Source organism: Sinocyclocheilus grahami, unplaced genomic scaffold, assembly GCF_001515645.1.
Source record: "Sinocyclocheilus grahami isolate Dianchi unplaced genomic scaffold, SAMN03320097.WGS_v1.1 scaffold203.1, whole genome shotgun sequence".
NCBI lineage: Eukaryota > Metazoa > Chordata > Actinopteri > Cypriniformes > Cyprinidae > Sinocyclocheilus > Sinocyclocheilus grahami.
In genome coordinates this window covers 222,398-237,164 of record NW_015505382.1, presented here as the reverse complement: position 1 = coordinate 237,164, position 14,767 = coordinate 222,398, and the positions used below count along the sequence as shown (strand labels likewise).

Genomic DNA, 14,767 nt, shown 5'->3' with positions numbered 1-14,767 from the left:
TACAATCTAATTTAGTTTAAAAACTGCTCATGTTGCATGTATGCAGCATCTTTGTTTGGATCATGATTAAAATGCAGTGATTGCCTCTAATTTTAAAAGCCACAGACAAAGCCTTATTTTTGTTTATACTGTATGAAGATATTTTATTTGTGTTACTTATTTATTTGATTTGGGGCTTGTTTTAAAATTTCAATGTAGTTTTGTTATTTACATTATATTTAAATTTTGTCATTTAGCAGGCGCTTTTGTCCAAAGCGATTTACAAATGAGGACAATAGAAGCAATCAAAACCAACAAAAGAGCAGTAATATGCAAGTGCTATATTAGTATATTATTATAGTGTTATATTTCAATTTCACAAAGAAATGTGCAGCATTTTGTCCAAGCAATAATAAAAGGACACATTTAATTTATAATTTGTCTTAAAACTCATTTTGTTAAAAAAATAAATAAATAATCGTGAATCGAATCGTGAAATGTTGCAAGTTTGTAAGTTGAGTGTAAGTTGAGTGAATCGTTACATCCCTACTTACCTTTCAGAGTAGACACTGACTACGTTTACATGGACATCGGTAATCTAATTATTTACCTTATTCTAAATAAGACAATATTATGATTATGGTGTTTACATGAGTTGCTTTTAGAATATTCCTTTCATGTTCCCGTTTTACATGTTATAGTACATAGATCGATTATAATAAATCCAGAATTTTACGTATAAACATATAGTCCATCTTCGTTATGATGCTATATACAGTTTTGGGTGTTTAATTTTTAATTTACTGAAAGCTTAAAGTGCAGTTATTTATTTGTCATGCTATACGTGCAAACAGACAACGGCAGTGTTAAAGCCATGCTCTTTTGTTTGCCGTCAAATGGTTGACCACCGTCATGTGTATCCTGTCGCAAAATGCGGCGAAAAGTCCTACACCACAGTAATAATGTGATTAAGGTGTCTATACTGCACTTCGATAATGCGACAAAAATAGGAATACTCCACATGTCTTAATTCGATTTCTGTTTACTTCGAGTATGACTTTAGCCAGATTAAGGTAATCAAAAATCTCTGTTTACATGGTAGATTCTTAATCAGAGTATTGTCTTAATCGTGTTAAAATCAGAATATTGTTGTCCATGTAAACGTACTCATTGATAAGTGTCAAGCACGTGTGTGTTGTCAAACCGATGAAGATGTTTTCTTAATTTGCAGGTGCTTTTTCATTTGCAGAGCATTGAGCTCTCTTGGCCTCCGTACTTTTTACAGAATATGAAACAATGCAGTCTTGATTGCAAATTAATCTGTTCATGGTGTTTACAGTGACACATTTCGTCTCCTTTTATCTCAGTCTCTTTACCGACACTGTTGTCACAACTTTTAATAAAACTTTATTAAAAATTGAAATAACAAAAACAAAAACAACATTTATTCACACATTTTCCATATTTCATTTAGGTGTTATTATATTTTTAAGGATTTTCATATTTTAAGACTGAAATTCTGAGACAAGGGTAAAACCATAATCTTTAAATGAAAAATAAATGAAGGCATGGTAAAAAGTTTCTAGACTGTTTTAATGTGATCGTGCTATAACCAAAAGAACAGTGAACCACTGGGACACAAAAGTGCCTGAAGTTGAAGAAACTTTTCCCATCAATCCACTTTTATTGCAATGTTAATACATTCATACAGTTTATGTTTATGACCAGTGCCAGAAAATAATTTTTTTTTGAAGGCACACCATTTGCTTTTTAAAAACATTTGTTAGGGCACAGTGTTATATTAACTTATGTGAAATACTTGTGGATAAATCAACTGAAATTAACTAATGTTTTAACTAATTCCAAAATAAAATCAACAAAAAATACAAAATGATCTGTGAATTCAATACAAGCTGTGAATAATGCACACGATATTATAACACCATAAACTCTAGAATACTTTTAAAATAATTAATCCCCCCCCCCCACACTTCATTTTAAATATCTAGGACATTTTTCTCCCTGAGTCCCGGTTCATTTCCCTCTCTGCACTCAAGGACAGACATGAACTAGACACATTTATTTCTTTATTTTTTGTCAAACCCAGATTCTTTACTTAAAGGCTCTTTCTGGTCATGCATGAGGATTTGAAGTTAAGGACATGCCCTGTAAATGTGTAAATCAGAGTGGAATCACTGTTCTACTTCAGCTCTCAGGGAATTGGGAAATGATTCAGTACAAAGTGCCCTAAGGAGACGGTGTTACTGATGGGAGTAGCACATTCTCAGCCTGGGCACACTATTAGTTATCAGAGAACACTAAATGGACTCATTTGCCTTATAGGTTTGTCCCGCTTGTGCAGTTCTGAGAAAAAAACTGAGAACAATCTCAACAGCACTTGAGCTAATGCACAAGCCCAGCAGATTAAGGGCCAGGATGCTTTTCCTAACAACATACTATAATCACATTCTATGTTTTATATACTGCAAAACAAAGAGGCAGAGCCATTTTTGTTCAATAAAGATGGCATCTCAGCTGCACAATAGCATTATCAAAGAGCCCGGCAAACAAACAGCACTGCTTACCGGTATCTAACCCCAGTGCATAGCTTACTTGAAGCCACCTGTTATTTTTCAGTTACCAGGTGGCCTGGTACATCTTGCTTTGATGTGGCTAGGGGTGCACCGATTGATTGGCTACCGATCACTATCAGCCGATAATTGCTTTGGGATGTTTGATCAGCGGCCTCTATAAAGGCCGATCTCAAGCTGATGACACTGCTGTGACAGGTTTGGCATGACATGCAGCGGCACCGTGTCAGTCTCTGTCCGACTCGGGTAAAATAATTATAATGCTGAAGGTGAGGTACAATTCATTTTTCTTCATTAAATAAAGCATTGAATAATGTGTTTCTTATATTTATCGCAACACGTCTATAAAAGATTGTATAACTGGACTGTAAAAAAAGAATCACAATGCTGAAAAAGCATTTTAAGTAACAATGTTTGGATTTGAAATCAAAATAACGGATAAATGTTGTTTGTGTAGTAAACAGCCATGGATCAGGAGCAGACTCCTGTGTGAAAGCTGCTTCTGCACCGCTTAAGTACCACACATGGACTGCATACGCACTGCAAACGGAGTATGTGTGAATCTGGTGTAAAAGGCCACCTCACATATAGCTCTCGAAATCAGGCTTGTGCTGTGTGTAAGCTATTGTGCAACAATTGTACAATTGTAAAAACAAAAATGCAGTGCATGATCAAATATTTCATTGAGATAAATATAGATTTTTGAAAAATGTAAAAAAAAAATGCCCCCCTCCACCCCTCAAATTTAAAAATCCCCTCTCACAAGAGTCACCTAAGTGGGGAATTCATTTTCAAAAATTTTTATGCTTAATATTTTTGTGGAAACTTTGATACATTTATTTCAGGATTCTTTGATGATTAGAACGTTCAAAAGAACAGCATTTATTTGAAATAGAAATCTTTCGTAACATTATAAACATCTCTACTGTCATTTTCTATCCCTTTAATGCAATGCAGCTGAATAAAATTATTCATTTCTTTCAAAGAAAAAAAAATCTTACTGACCCCAAATTTTTGAACGGTAATGTAAAATAATAGTTATAATTTGCTAATTTTGCAAACACTGCTAATTAACCACTCTTATTCCCTCTTTTCCCAGCAAGTCATCACAGCTCATGGCAACTTCATACTGTGTAGTGGTCGACCGATATTGTTTTTTTGACAACCGATGTCGATATCTTGGAAAGCAAGGTGGCCGATGGCCATGGGCAAATGCATAAAGCGCAGCATAATTTGAAATCACAAATGTAATGTTTAAAGCATTCAATTTGCACGGACCGAAAGCTGGTCACATGCACACTTCACAAAATCTCACAACTGGATTCGACTAAGTTTGCAAGGTTTGTGAAATTTTCTTTTCTTTAGCCATTCAAAGATTTGTTTAAATGATGTAAATGTGTATTTGCTGAATGCTGACGGCAAACGAGAAAGTATTATAATGTTTGCCTTTCTATTACTAATAATATAAAAGCAATCGTTAAAATACTTTTTGTATACATTTTGTATTAGACAGAACTGTTAACGACGACAGCGAACAAGAGGGAGAATGTGAGCACTGTGTGCTCAGGCGCTGCCGCTCTCAGTGCAGTCAAAATAAAAGTCCCACCTCGAATGCATCAGGCAAACAGAAAAATATATCGGCCTTGGCGATAACACAATTTAACACAATTGTTTTAAATAAAATTGTAAATGAGTATAAATGTAAATGAAGTGTTTTTACATCAAGAGGTTGAACAAATGGAAACGAGTCTTGAGGACTGTAGGTGTCCTATAAAATCACATAATGCCATATACAGTACAGTTGGCAATCACATATTTAGTGCCTCTCACTTCTGCTCCATATGAGCTGATTTCAATAGCAGTGTTAATCTCAGGCGTAAAATGAGGAGAGAAAAACAATGAGGCTTCTGTTTCTCCAGAGGATATCTGTGCTTGCCAGCAATGACTGCTGCCCTTTTTATTTACCTTTTATGAAGGGTTTTGTCACTGACACAAAGAACAGATCCAACAGGCTACAAAACAGACTTATGATTAGCCTTTTTTTAAAGAGGGATGAAAATGTAACCATTCTGCCTCTAATTTCACTTAATGATTGTGGATCCTTAATGATTCTTCTAAAGAAGCATATATAAAAAGACCTCATTAAATGGAACTCATATTTTAGGCCCCGATATTTTATGCAATTTAGCTTCCCATGTAATGCATCTCGTTTTAAGGATGTTTAGATATTTTTACTGTAAAACAAGATGAATTACTGGTCTAAAAAATTGATTTTTTTTTTTTTTTGAAAGGATGAGGTTTAGTGATTAAGTTAAGAACTGACAATTTAGTGAATGAGTAAGTGGCTAAGCCAAGTTCAGGACTGATTTGTGAGTCTTTTTAAGCGATTAAATAAAAACCAGATCATAATAGTTAATTTATTTTTGAAGTATGACAATATAGAAATGCTGTTTTTAATTGCCTTTGGTTCATTTCATGGCACCCAGTCTTTTACAAGCGTGAATGAAAAAATAAACATTGTGTTTGATGCTCAATAAGATTGATGCTCAAATTATTAAATGTTTGTATTATTTCTCACATGAATGCTAGTTTTAAATAGATCTGTTGTATTTGAAAAACTTAAAAGGAAAGTTCACCCAAAAGAAGATATTTTGAATGCCGGTAACCAAACAGTTGACGGTAGCCAGTGACTTCCATAGTAAAAAAAAAAAAAAAACACTACAGAAGTCAATGGCTACCATCAACTGTTTGGTTACCAACAATCAAAATATCTTATTTTGTGTTCAACAGAATAAAGAAATCCATAGAGGTTTGTAACATGAGGGTGAGTAAATGATGACAGAATTTTCCTCTTTGGGTGAACTATCCCTTCAAAGCACTGTTTATGTAATTTGTATCTTTGATTTATTCTATTTGTCTTATTGTTTATAATTTGAATCGAAGATAAAATAAAATAACAATAACTGTATTGTGATTTATTTTGCTATTGTAAAATAAAATTACTCGTATATATTGAAATATTTTAAAATGCGTAATTTAGTTTGACTATGGTTTAACTATTTGTGAATGAATAACTGCACTGGTTTCTAACTAATGTGTGAATAAATCTCCACTCTGTGTCTTTCATGATTCATCAATATGATTTTCAAACCAAGCACATGCTAGGTTGATTGTCTGAGCATTATGTCATAATTGAAAGTTTGCTTTACAGAGTGATTAGATGTCATCAAAGGTGACATTTGAGTGCTTAGTGTTAGATAGAATGAGAGAAAACAAGAGAGAGTGAGAGAGAGAGAGACCCAGAGACCCAAATCAGTGGCTCCCGTCCCACAGGCATCAGCACACCTCTGAGAGAGAGAGGCCTCTGCCAAAAAGATGCACAGCTGCTCATGCAGTGAATTTTGTAGCTGAAGAGACACTGACTAGATTTAGGTGGAAATCCTTCTCTCTTGCATTGCTGTTATAGTGATTACACCGACCAAAGAGAGCAATTATAGTACAATCTGTTGATTATCTCGCTGTGAGAAATGCTCTTTTTCTTCGAAATAACATGCACTGAAGAATTGACTTTAGAGAAGCCCTGTATAATCAGGTTGGTTTAGGTTCAAATCCACCAGACACATTTTTAGTGATATATGCATGCATCACAGCCCTTCAGTAAGGCGACTGACAGACATTCGATAGGTTAAATAAACGTAACCTTTCAATGCAAAAAAAATATAGAGAAAGAGAGAGCTAGGGAATATGCACAATAATGAGAATTTCTCACAGTCACAGATTTCAAGTCTGACAAACCTTAAAAGCACTATGCTAAAAAATACATATCTAATAAATCATACTACTTTACTTCACTAATCAACCAGAACACTAATCATCCCAATCACCTTCATTATATCATTTTATCATTAGCTAAGACTAAAACTTTTAAAAACATTTTTGTTCACTGAAAAATATATGAAAAACTTGAGAAATCATGCCTTTGCAAAAAACTGAAATAAGTTTGAATCACTAAAATGATTAAAACAGAACTATAACAGAAAGTGAAATAAATCAAACCAAGACTTATATATTTTTAAACATATTTAAAAAAAAATATCAAAAGCACATAACAAAATGACAAAAAATTAAACTAAAGTTAAAATAAAAGCTAAAAATATTAAACTAAAAGCTAATTCAAAACATTAATAAAACTATAACAGTATATAAATAATACACTAAATAACACAATTTCAAACTCTACTGCATTCTCATCACCTGTGGCTATCATATTAGAATATTACTATAATATATTGTGGTAATTAATGCACTGGTTGCTCCTTTCCACATAATTATAATGAATAGGGACTGAAGCTTTCAAATGATGCAGAAACACCATTAAAGTGGCACAGAAAAAGTAGTCCACAGGATTTATGTCTTCTGAATATTAACAAGACAAAATTTTCAAACATCTTAATTTCTAATCTTGACATTTTAAGGTTTCTCTCACACAAAGCTATTAAAAAAGCTTCTGAAATGCTTCATTCTTGGATAAACTCTTCATTTAAATGTAAATACCAGCTCTACGTAGTTCCCTTAAATTATAGAATGCATCACTATTCAATATTAATTATGAAAATTTGAGAAATCACAGGAGTTGTTCTTCCTGCAACAGATCCTCTTGAAACAGAACCATTTGAGAATAAAGAGCAAAAAATAATAATAAAATAAATAAAATGAAACTACTGAAGTGTTGCACTTTCATTGCAGTGTTTTGTACTCGAGGCAACAAAGGTACAGAGGTAGAGTGTGAGAAACAGCATTTGAAACAGGAAGAAAAGATGAGAGAGAGTGAGAGAGCGATTGCTTGTAGCATACTGCTGGAGGGACAAAGCCGGTCTAGACTGAATACTAAGCAAAACAGACAGCAGCAGATGCTAGCAGCAGTCTGTTGTCAGGGGAAATTCCTCCCACACGACAACAGAGAAAAGAGCACACAGGCACACGCAGGCCAAAGGGATCCCCCTGGAGCACAACATCCCTATTACAAAGAGGACCGGGCAAAATCGTTCACTTTATTGAACTTTATAGACCCTATAAAAGACAGACTAGCAGAAGGAAGGAGTTTTATGAAGCGGCCCACTGGCTTCAAAATACTGGAGGTGCTGCCAAAAATGAGCATTTGGATTTGTGTATGTGAATCTCACACATTTGTTCCTGAGGACGGTTCTTACCTTGGCTTTGTTGATAGTGCAGTGCAGGGCATTGTTCTCCTGATCATACAGAAGGCTGAAGTCCAGAGTGCCGAGCGTAGCTGTGAGGAAACAGACATAAAAACATCAACAAAACAGTTCATCTCCAGGGCAGACCACAGCATATGCAACAGCAATTAGCAAGTTGTTTAAGCCATATTTCGCTCCTCCAGAGACCATCTGATGTCAATTGTACACAAAAAGGCAAAGAGCTTTCTCAGTGTGACAAGCTCTAACTTGAATTTGATTGGCCTGCTGCTATCAGGGTTGCACACATTTTTACAAGGTACTGGGCTGCAATGAACACTTCTGATCTGTTGCATCAAATTCAATATTCTGTGTTTTGTTTGAGGTACTTAGTAGGAACTTTATATCAACAAGCAGAATTGTATATTTCATGTTGAGTTATGCTACAGTATATTAGAATGAATTCTGAAAAATAATGTAATACTGAAGGCTAGAGTAAAGAAAATTAAAACTCAGCTTTGCCTTCCCAGGAATATATTACACTTAAAATATTAAAAATACAAAACAGTTTTTTTGTAATTGAAATATTTCACAATATTACAATTTTTTCTTTAAGAGATTCATTATTCATTTGAAGTTCTTTTTGGAAAACTGGGACGCCATGTCATCCGGACTAAAGAGGACAAGGACAACCCAAGTTGTTATCAGCGCTCAGTTCAGAAGCCTGCATCTCTGATGGTATGGGGTTGCATGAGTGCGTGTGGCATGGGCAGCTTACACATCTGGAAAGGCACCATCAATGCTGAAAGGTATATCCAAGTTCTAGAACAACATATGCTCCCATCCAGACGTCGTCTCTTTCAGGGAAGACCTTGCATTTTCCAACATGACAATGCCAGACCACATACTGCATCAATTACAACATCATGGCTGCGTAGAAGAAGGATCCGGGTACTGAAATGGCCAGCCTGCAGTCCAGATCTTTCACCCATAGAAAACATTTGGCGCATCATAAAGAGGAAAATGCGACAAAGAAGACCTAAGACAGTTGAGCAACTAGAAGCCTGTATTAGACAAGAATGGGACAACATTCCTATTCCTAAACTTGAGCAACTTGTCTCCTCAGTCCCCAGATGTTTGCAGACTGTTATAAAAAGAAGAGGGGATGCCACACAGTGGTAAACATGGCCTTGTCCCAACTTTTTTGAGATGTGTTGATACCATGAAATTTAAAATCAACTTATTTTTCCCTTAAAATTATAAATTTTCTCAGTTTAAACATTTAATGTCATCTATGTTGTATTCTGAATAAAATATTGAAATTTGAAACTTCCACATCATTGCATTCTGTTTTTATTCACAATTTGTACAGTGTCCCAACTTTTAAGAATCGGGTTTGTATTTTGAGGTAAACGTGTGGCTGTCAGGATATTCATTGTACTTAGGAATCACATATTCTGCATCTTGGAAGTATGACCCAAATAAGAATTTTCACTGGAAAATGTTATCTGAACAACTAAGTAACATGTCTGCCACTTTTGTTCTGACCAATTTAGAAAAAAAAGCATTGCAATACATCACACTACCAATGGTGATTAAATCTAACGATCGGTTAGCTCATATCACATCAAACCATTCAAATGATTATTATTGTTATACTTAGTTCTCAAAATGTTAATGTTAACAGCAGCAGCATTGCGTGACTGTGTATTTAGTGTGTATTAGCGTTACCTGTAGACTACTGGTGACTATGGGTGAATCTCCAGTTGTCACTGATGATTTTCGTATGGACCTTTCTGGATTACATTCCACCATCAAAATGATAAATTTAATTAATTCAGCTGCTGTGAGAAAAAGCTATTAATGATTCACCACCTGCAGCATCCTCACAGGCGATATAGCCTACTGGGACTCCTTCTTTATGTTTACAGACATGATGTAAAGATGCAAAGACAAAAGGCGCATGCTTGTATTTTCTGTAAAAACCTACCAGTACCACTCAAATTAGAAAACATTATTACAAGCTTACCGTTGTGAATCGGGCAAAGGTAAGGAGATAGATTTGAACACTGGCTGTTTATGTATGTGCCCAAAAATTTATTTTGGATCATTTTTAATCAAAAAAAAGAAAAAGAAAAAAAAGAAAAGTTACGGACTGCAGATTTAGGTATGTCTGTGAAATTGGTTTGGTTGCACAGAACTTCTTTTTCCGCTCATTTCAGGACAGAACAATGTTCACTCAGACTGCTAATTATTTACAAGCTGAATTAACTTCTGCTTGTAATGTTCACCAGTCTATGGTAGGCTTGTTGCTATAAACAGTGTTGGCGGAGATGTTAAGCCGGTGTTAAGCCGCAACTTGCCCACTGCGGCACCGTCCACCACCATCGTTTAGATTTTTATAGTAATAAAAATAATTTATTTCAGTTAGAGAACAGACACTGGAGTTAAAAACTAAATGCGTCTGCTCAATACAGCGTGCCAAACAACAGACGCATCAGATTAGATTTCATTCGAGTGAGGTGAGACAGACAAGATGATAGCAGAAGCGCATGTTTGGCAATATTTTGGATTTTGAAAAGCCTGTTGACTTTTGCAGTTTATCTAAGGTGATTTTTTTTTTTAAACATTCGTTTCTTATTTAATTGGTTCCACAGTGTTTGCTGATTTTCAGTTTTATATACCTAGGCTATTTAAACTTTGTGTAAGTTATTTGTTATTTTATATTAGGCATAGCTATAGAATGGTGTATTTTGATTAATTTTGTTAATAAAAGTTCTATGATTTATATATATATATATATATATATATATATATATATGCTAAGTTGAGTTTGAAGTTGTATTTTGTTGATGCTTGAATTGACGCTAGTTCGAAAGTGAAAGAAAAATGTGCACGGCGCTTTTAAGCTATTTAGAAGTGAAGGAAAGTAAGGAAAAGATGGAAAACTCAAACAAACTAACAACAAACAATTACGCCAAATTGCCACTATTTAAACTTATCATATTTTAGTGGAGCTATTATTCAACAGAATGAGCTGCGAAGTAGATTTGATGGTGATAGTCAAATGTCCTGTTATGTGAAACTACAAAGGCTGTGACTTCCTGAAATTGTGTAAGACAAAGAAAAACCAGGAGAGAAATTGTCCTTTTCTCCATTATTCTTTGAATTTTTGGACCTTCCCCACTGATAAGTGTCAAGTCAATAGTGTCATCAATAGTGTCACGCCTCTGAAAGTGAACCTCCCTGCTGATTCTGCCTCGTATGAATGCGGCCATGAGAACCAGAGTCAAATCTCATATGGACTCCTAGCAGGTGGCCTTCAGCTCCACTCTGCAGAGAGCATCTTGAGTTCAAGGACATCTATTATTAAACATACTAGAGTAATCAACCAACCAACCTTACCCTTAAACCAAATTACCCTCAGCAAGATGACTGAGGAAAAAACTCCAGTGGCTTGAATTTTGATTGAATTTGTCTAAAATAACATCAGATTCAGAGCACTATATCTTAACCACTATAAGCCACGGCACCCATAAGAGCTCCTGCTGCAGGTGGCCATGATGTAGGGGTGCATTTGTTAGACCTTAAAGGGATAAATTTCTTTCTTCTGCTAAACACAGATGATGATATTTTGAAGAATGTTGGTAACCAAACAGTTTCTGCTACCCAATAACTTCTGTAGTATTTTTTTTTCTCCAATGGCTACCAGCAACTGTTTGGTTACATATATTCTTCAAAATGTCTTATTTTATGTTCAACAGAAACTCATACAGGATTAGAGCAACTTGAGGGTGAGTAAATTTTATTTTTGGGTGAACTGTCCCTTTAATGCCATATGTCATTCTCCCAATTGTGTGCGTGTATTCTTATATGACGAGAGGAATCAGTGGGATTAAACCAGGCCTGTGTTTAATTATCCAAACTGGTACCAGCAATGCGTGACTTCAGTCTCTAATGCAGAGAGCACTGTCATCAGTGATGGGCTTTTCTTTTCTGCAATTATGATGAATTTTATTATCTTATGCTATTTTACCCATGAAGGCTATGAATAGATTATCATTGGTAAGGATGGAGGAAATTATGGACAGAGCAAACACATTAGTGCAATGCTCATTCTACAGCAAAAAAGAGATGTCAGTCGTGTTCGAAATGCTAAATACAGTTTTAGTCATAGATAGTTTAATAAAGACAAATGAATTCTACAAGTTAAGTGAATTAAATGAACTTAAACTGACCTAAAATCAACTAGGTAATAGGAAAACTTGCTCTCATGCTTGTGTATTAACATTGTTTTATTTCTTTCCCCAAATTTGTTTTTTTTGTGTTTACTTTTTCAGTTTAATTGGTTTAATTACATTTTAATAATCAAAAGGGCATCTAATTCAATAACGATTTACAAATTTAATAAACTTTAACAATAATAGTTTCCTATAAAATGTTTTTCCCCCCAGAAATTCTGTTGTCTGTTTTAATTATTCCCAATTGTGTTTCATGATTTAATACAAATGCATTATCAAAAGTAATCAAATGAACTAATAAAAATTAAATTTTATTCATCTTTTAAAATGTAATAAACTGAAATTAGAACAATTCTTTTAATTTTTGGCAAACAAAGTACTGCACAACAAAGGTATACTGTTTAAATTAAAACATGGATAAAAATTGTGATATTCCTTAAAGTTCTACTAAACTGTATTATTATTATTACTTATTCTACTGTATAATAGCAATACATTTTTGATTAGATATGCAATGAACATCAAATAGCCAAGTGACCATCAAATTGCAGTAATCAGTAAATCAATGAACAGAAAAGCAGTAGTTTGCATGATTCATTCATGCTGCTGTGCATGCTGGGAACATTAGTCCTGCCGCAGACATCACTTTCATCTTTTAAGGGAAACTTAAAGGGTTAGTTCATCTAAAAATTTTAATTCTGTCATCAATTACTCACCCTCATGTCATTCCAAACCCAAAAGACTTTTGCTCATCTTTGAAACACTATGAAGCTATATTCAATGAAACTCCATTTCTGTCCCTCCATTGAAAGTCAATGTAACAAAAACTTTCAAGATTCAAAAAGTTTATACAGACATCATAAAATTAATCCATATAAATAGAGCAGATTAATCCGCTTAAGTATTCTGAAGAAACATGATCGATTTATATGATGAACATTTAATGTAAAGCTTTTATTCACATATAAACATTGATCAATTAAGTGAATTAAATGAACTTAAACTGACCTAAAATCAACTAGGTAATAGGAAAACTTGCTCTCATGCTTGTGTATTAACATTGTTTTATTTCTTTCCCCAAATTTGTTTTTTTTTGTGTTTACTTTTTCAGTTTAATTGGTTTAATTACATTTTAATAATCAAAAGGGCATCTAATTCAATAACGATTTACAGATTTAATAAACTTTAACAATAATAGTTTCCTATAAAAAGTTTTTTCCCCCAGAAATTCTGTTGTCTGTTTTAATTATTCCCAATTGTGTTTCATGATTTAATACAAATGCATTATCAAAAGTAATCAAATGAACTAATAAAAATTTAATTTTATTAATCTTTTAAAATGTAATAAACTGAAATTAGAACAATTCTTTTAATTTTTGGCAAACAAAGTACTGCACAACAAAGGTATACTGTTTAAATTAAAACATGGATAAAAATTGTGATATTCCTTAAAGTTCTACTAAACTGTATTCCCCTTGCACTGAATGAATAACAGGAGTCATATCTATTGATCAGAATGCGTGTTTACACTTGGTCACTTCATGCACTTATACTAATCAGATAACTGTCTTACCCTCCAAGTGCAAATACCCTCCAAGATGTAGTCGAGGTGGATGCATCTAATTGTTCAGGTCATGTATGTAAATGTTATATCAGCATACAGATCATTATCAAAAAATTCAGATTTTTTTGACATAATGTTAACATTTTCTCAGTTCAACTCATGTTCAGTTCAGTTTTCTCCAATTAAAGCTGAGATTACTACTAGGAACAAAGGACAATAAGACTTTTTTTATTTGATTTCACAAATTAAATATATGGTTAAATTTGTTTGTTTTCTCTTTCATTTCAGTTTTAGTATTTGTTACATGCGTTTGTCATTTTTATGAGTTTTTTTTTAATCTTTATTTTATTATTATTTCAGTTTTAGTTTATATCATTTCAGTACTTGAACTCATTTCAGATAGTTGACAATGCAACATTTTTACTTTCACTTAGGATTTGAATCTAATACTTATTTTATTTCTATTACCAGTTTTTAAAATTAGTTTTATCTAAAAATAACATGTCATAAAATTAGTTTTTTTTAATGGTGTCAATGTTTTGAATCACTTACCTATGACCAGACTATAATCAGTAAAAATTTTGGTAACACTTTAGAATAGAGATGCACCGATCGATCGGCCAGAGATCGGAATCGGCCAATTTTCCTCATGATCGGCCGGTGAGTCTCACTTCTTTCCGATTCCAAGCCGATCCATTTTGTTACCAGCGGCACAGGCAATAACGTCAGCCGCGCATTCTCGCTCTCTTCTCTCCGACGACCCCTTCTCTCTCTCACACACGTCTCATTCGCTCCGGTTAAATAGTGCTTGTATTGCGCATTATTTTAGTCATTCCCGCAGGTTTCACGCTTACACCAAAAGTGAGATCCCAAGCCGATCCATTTTGTTACCAGCGGCACAGGCAATAACGTCAGCCGCGCATTCTCGCTCTCTTCTCTCCGACGACCCCTTCTCTCTCTCACACACGTCTCATTCGCTCCGGTTAAATAGTGCTTGTATTGCGCATTATTTTAGTCATTCCCGCAGGTTTCACGCTTACACCAAAAGTGAGCGCACCACCACTGATCTCCATTAGTGTAGCGCACAAGCCACACTCAGTCTCAAACAGCTTGTGAGCCGCAAATACTAAAATGAGTGGCTAACTGCGCTAAAACGGTCAAATACATACAAAATTATGTCAAAATGCCCGTCTTGGC

General features: G+C 34.3%; 1 protein-coding gene across 2 annotated transcripts in view; it reads right to left on the bottom strand.

The window, feature by feature from the left end:
- The window catches only part of LOC107595466 (double C2-like domain-containing protein beta), a 138,489-nt gene that overhangs the window by 60,127 nt on the left and 63,595 nt on the right, over nt 1-14,767 (bottom strand). For both annotated transcript variants that reach the window (XM_016285871.1, XM_016285872.1), the window contains exon 2: nt 7,781-7,860. In XM_016285871.1, the coding sequence (XP_016141357.1) occupies nt 7,781-7,860 (80 nt within the window). The remainder of the gene's footprint in view (nt 1-7,780; nt 7,861-14,767) is intronic.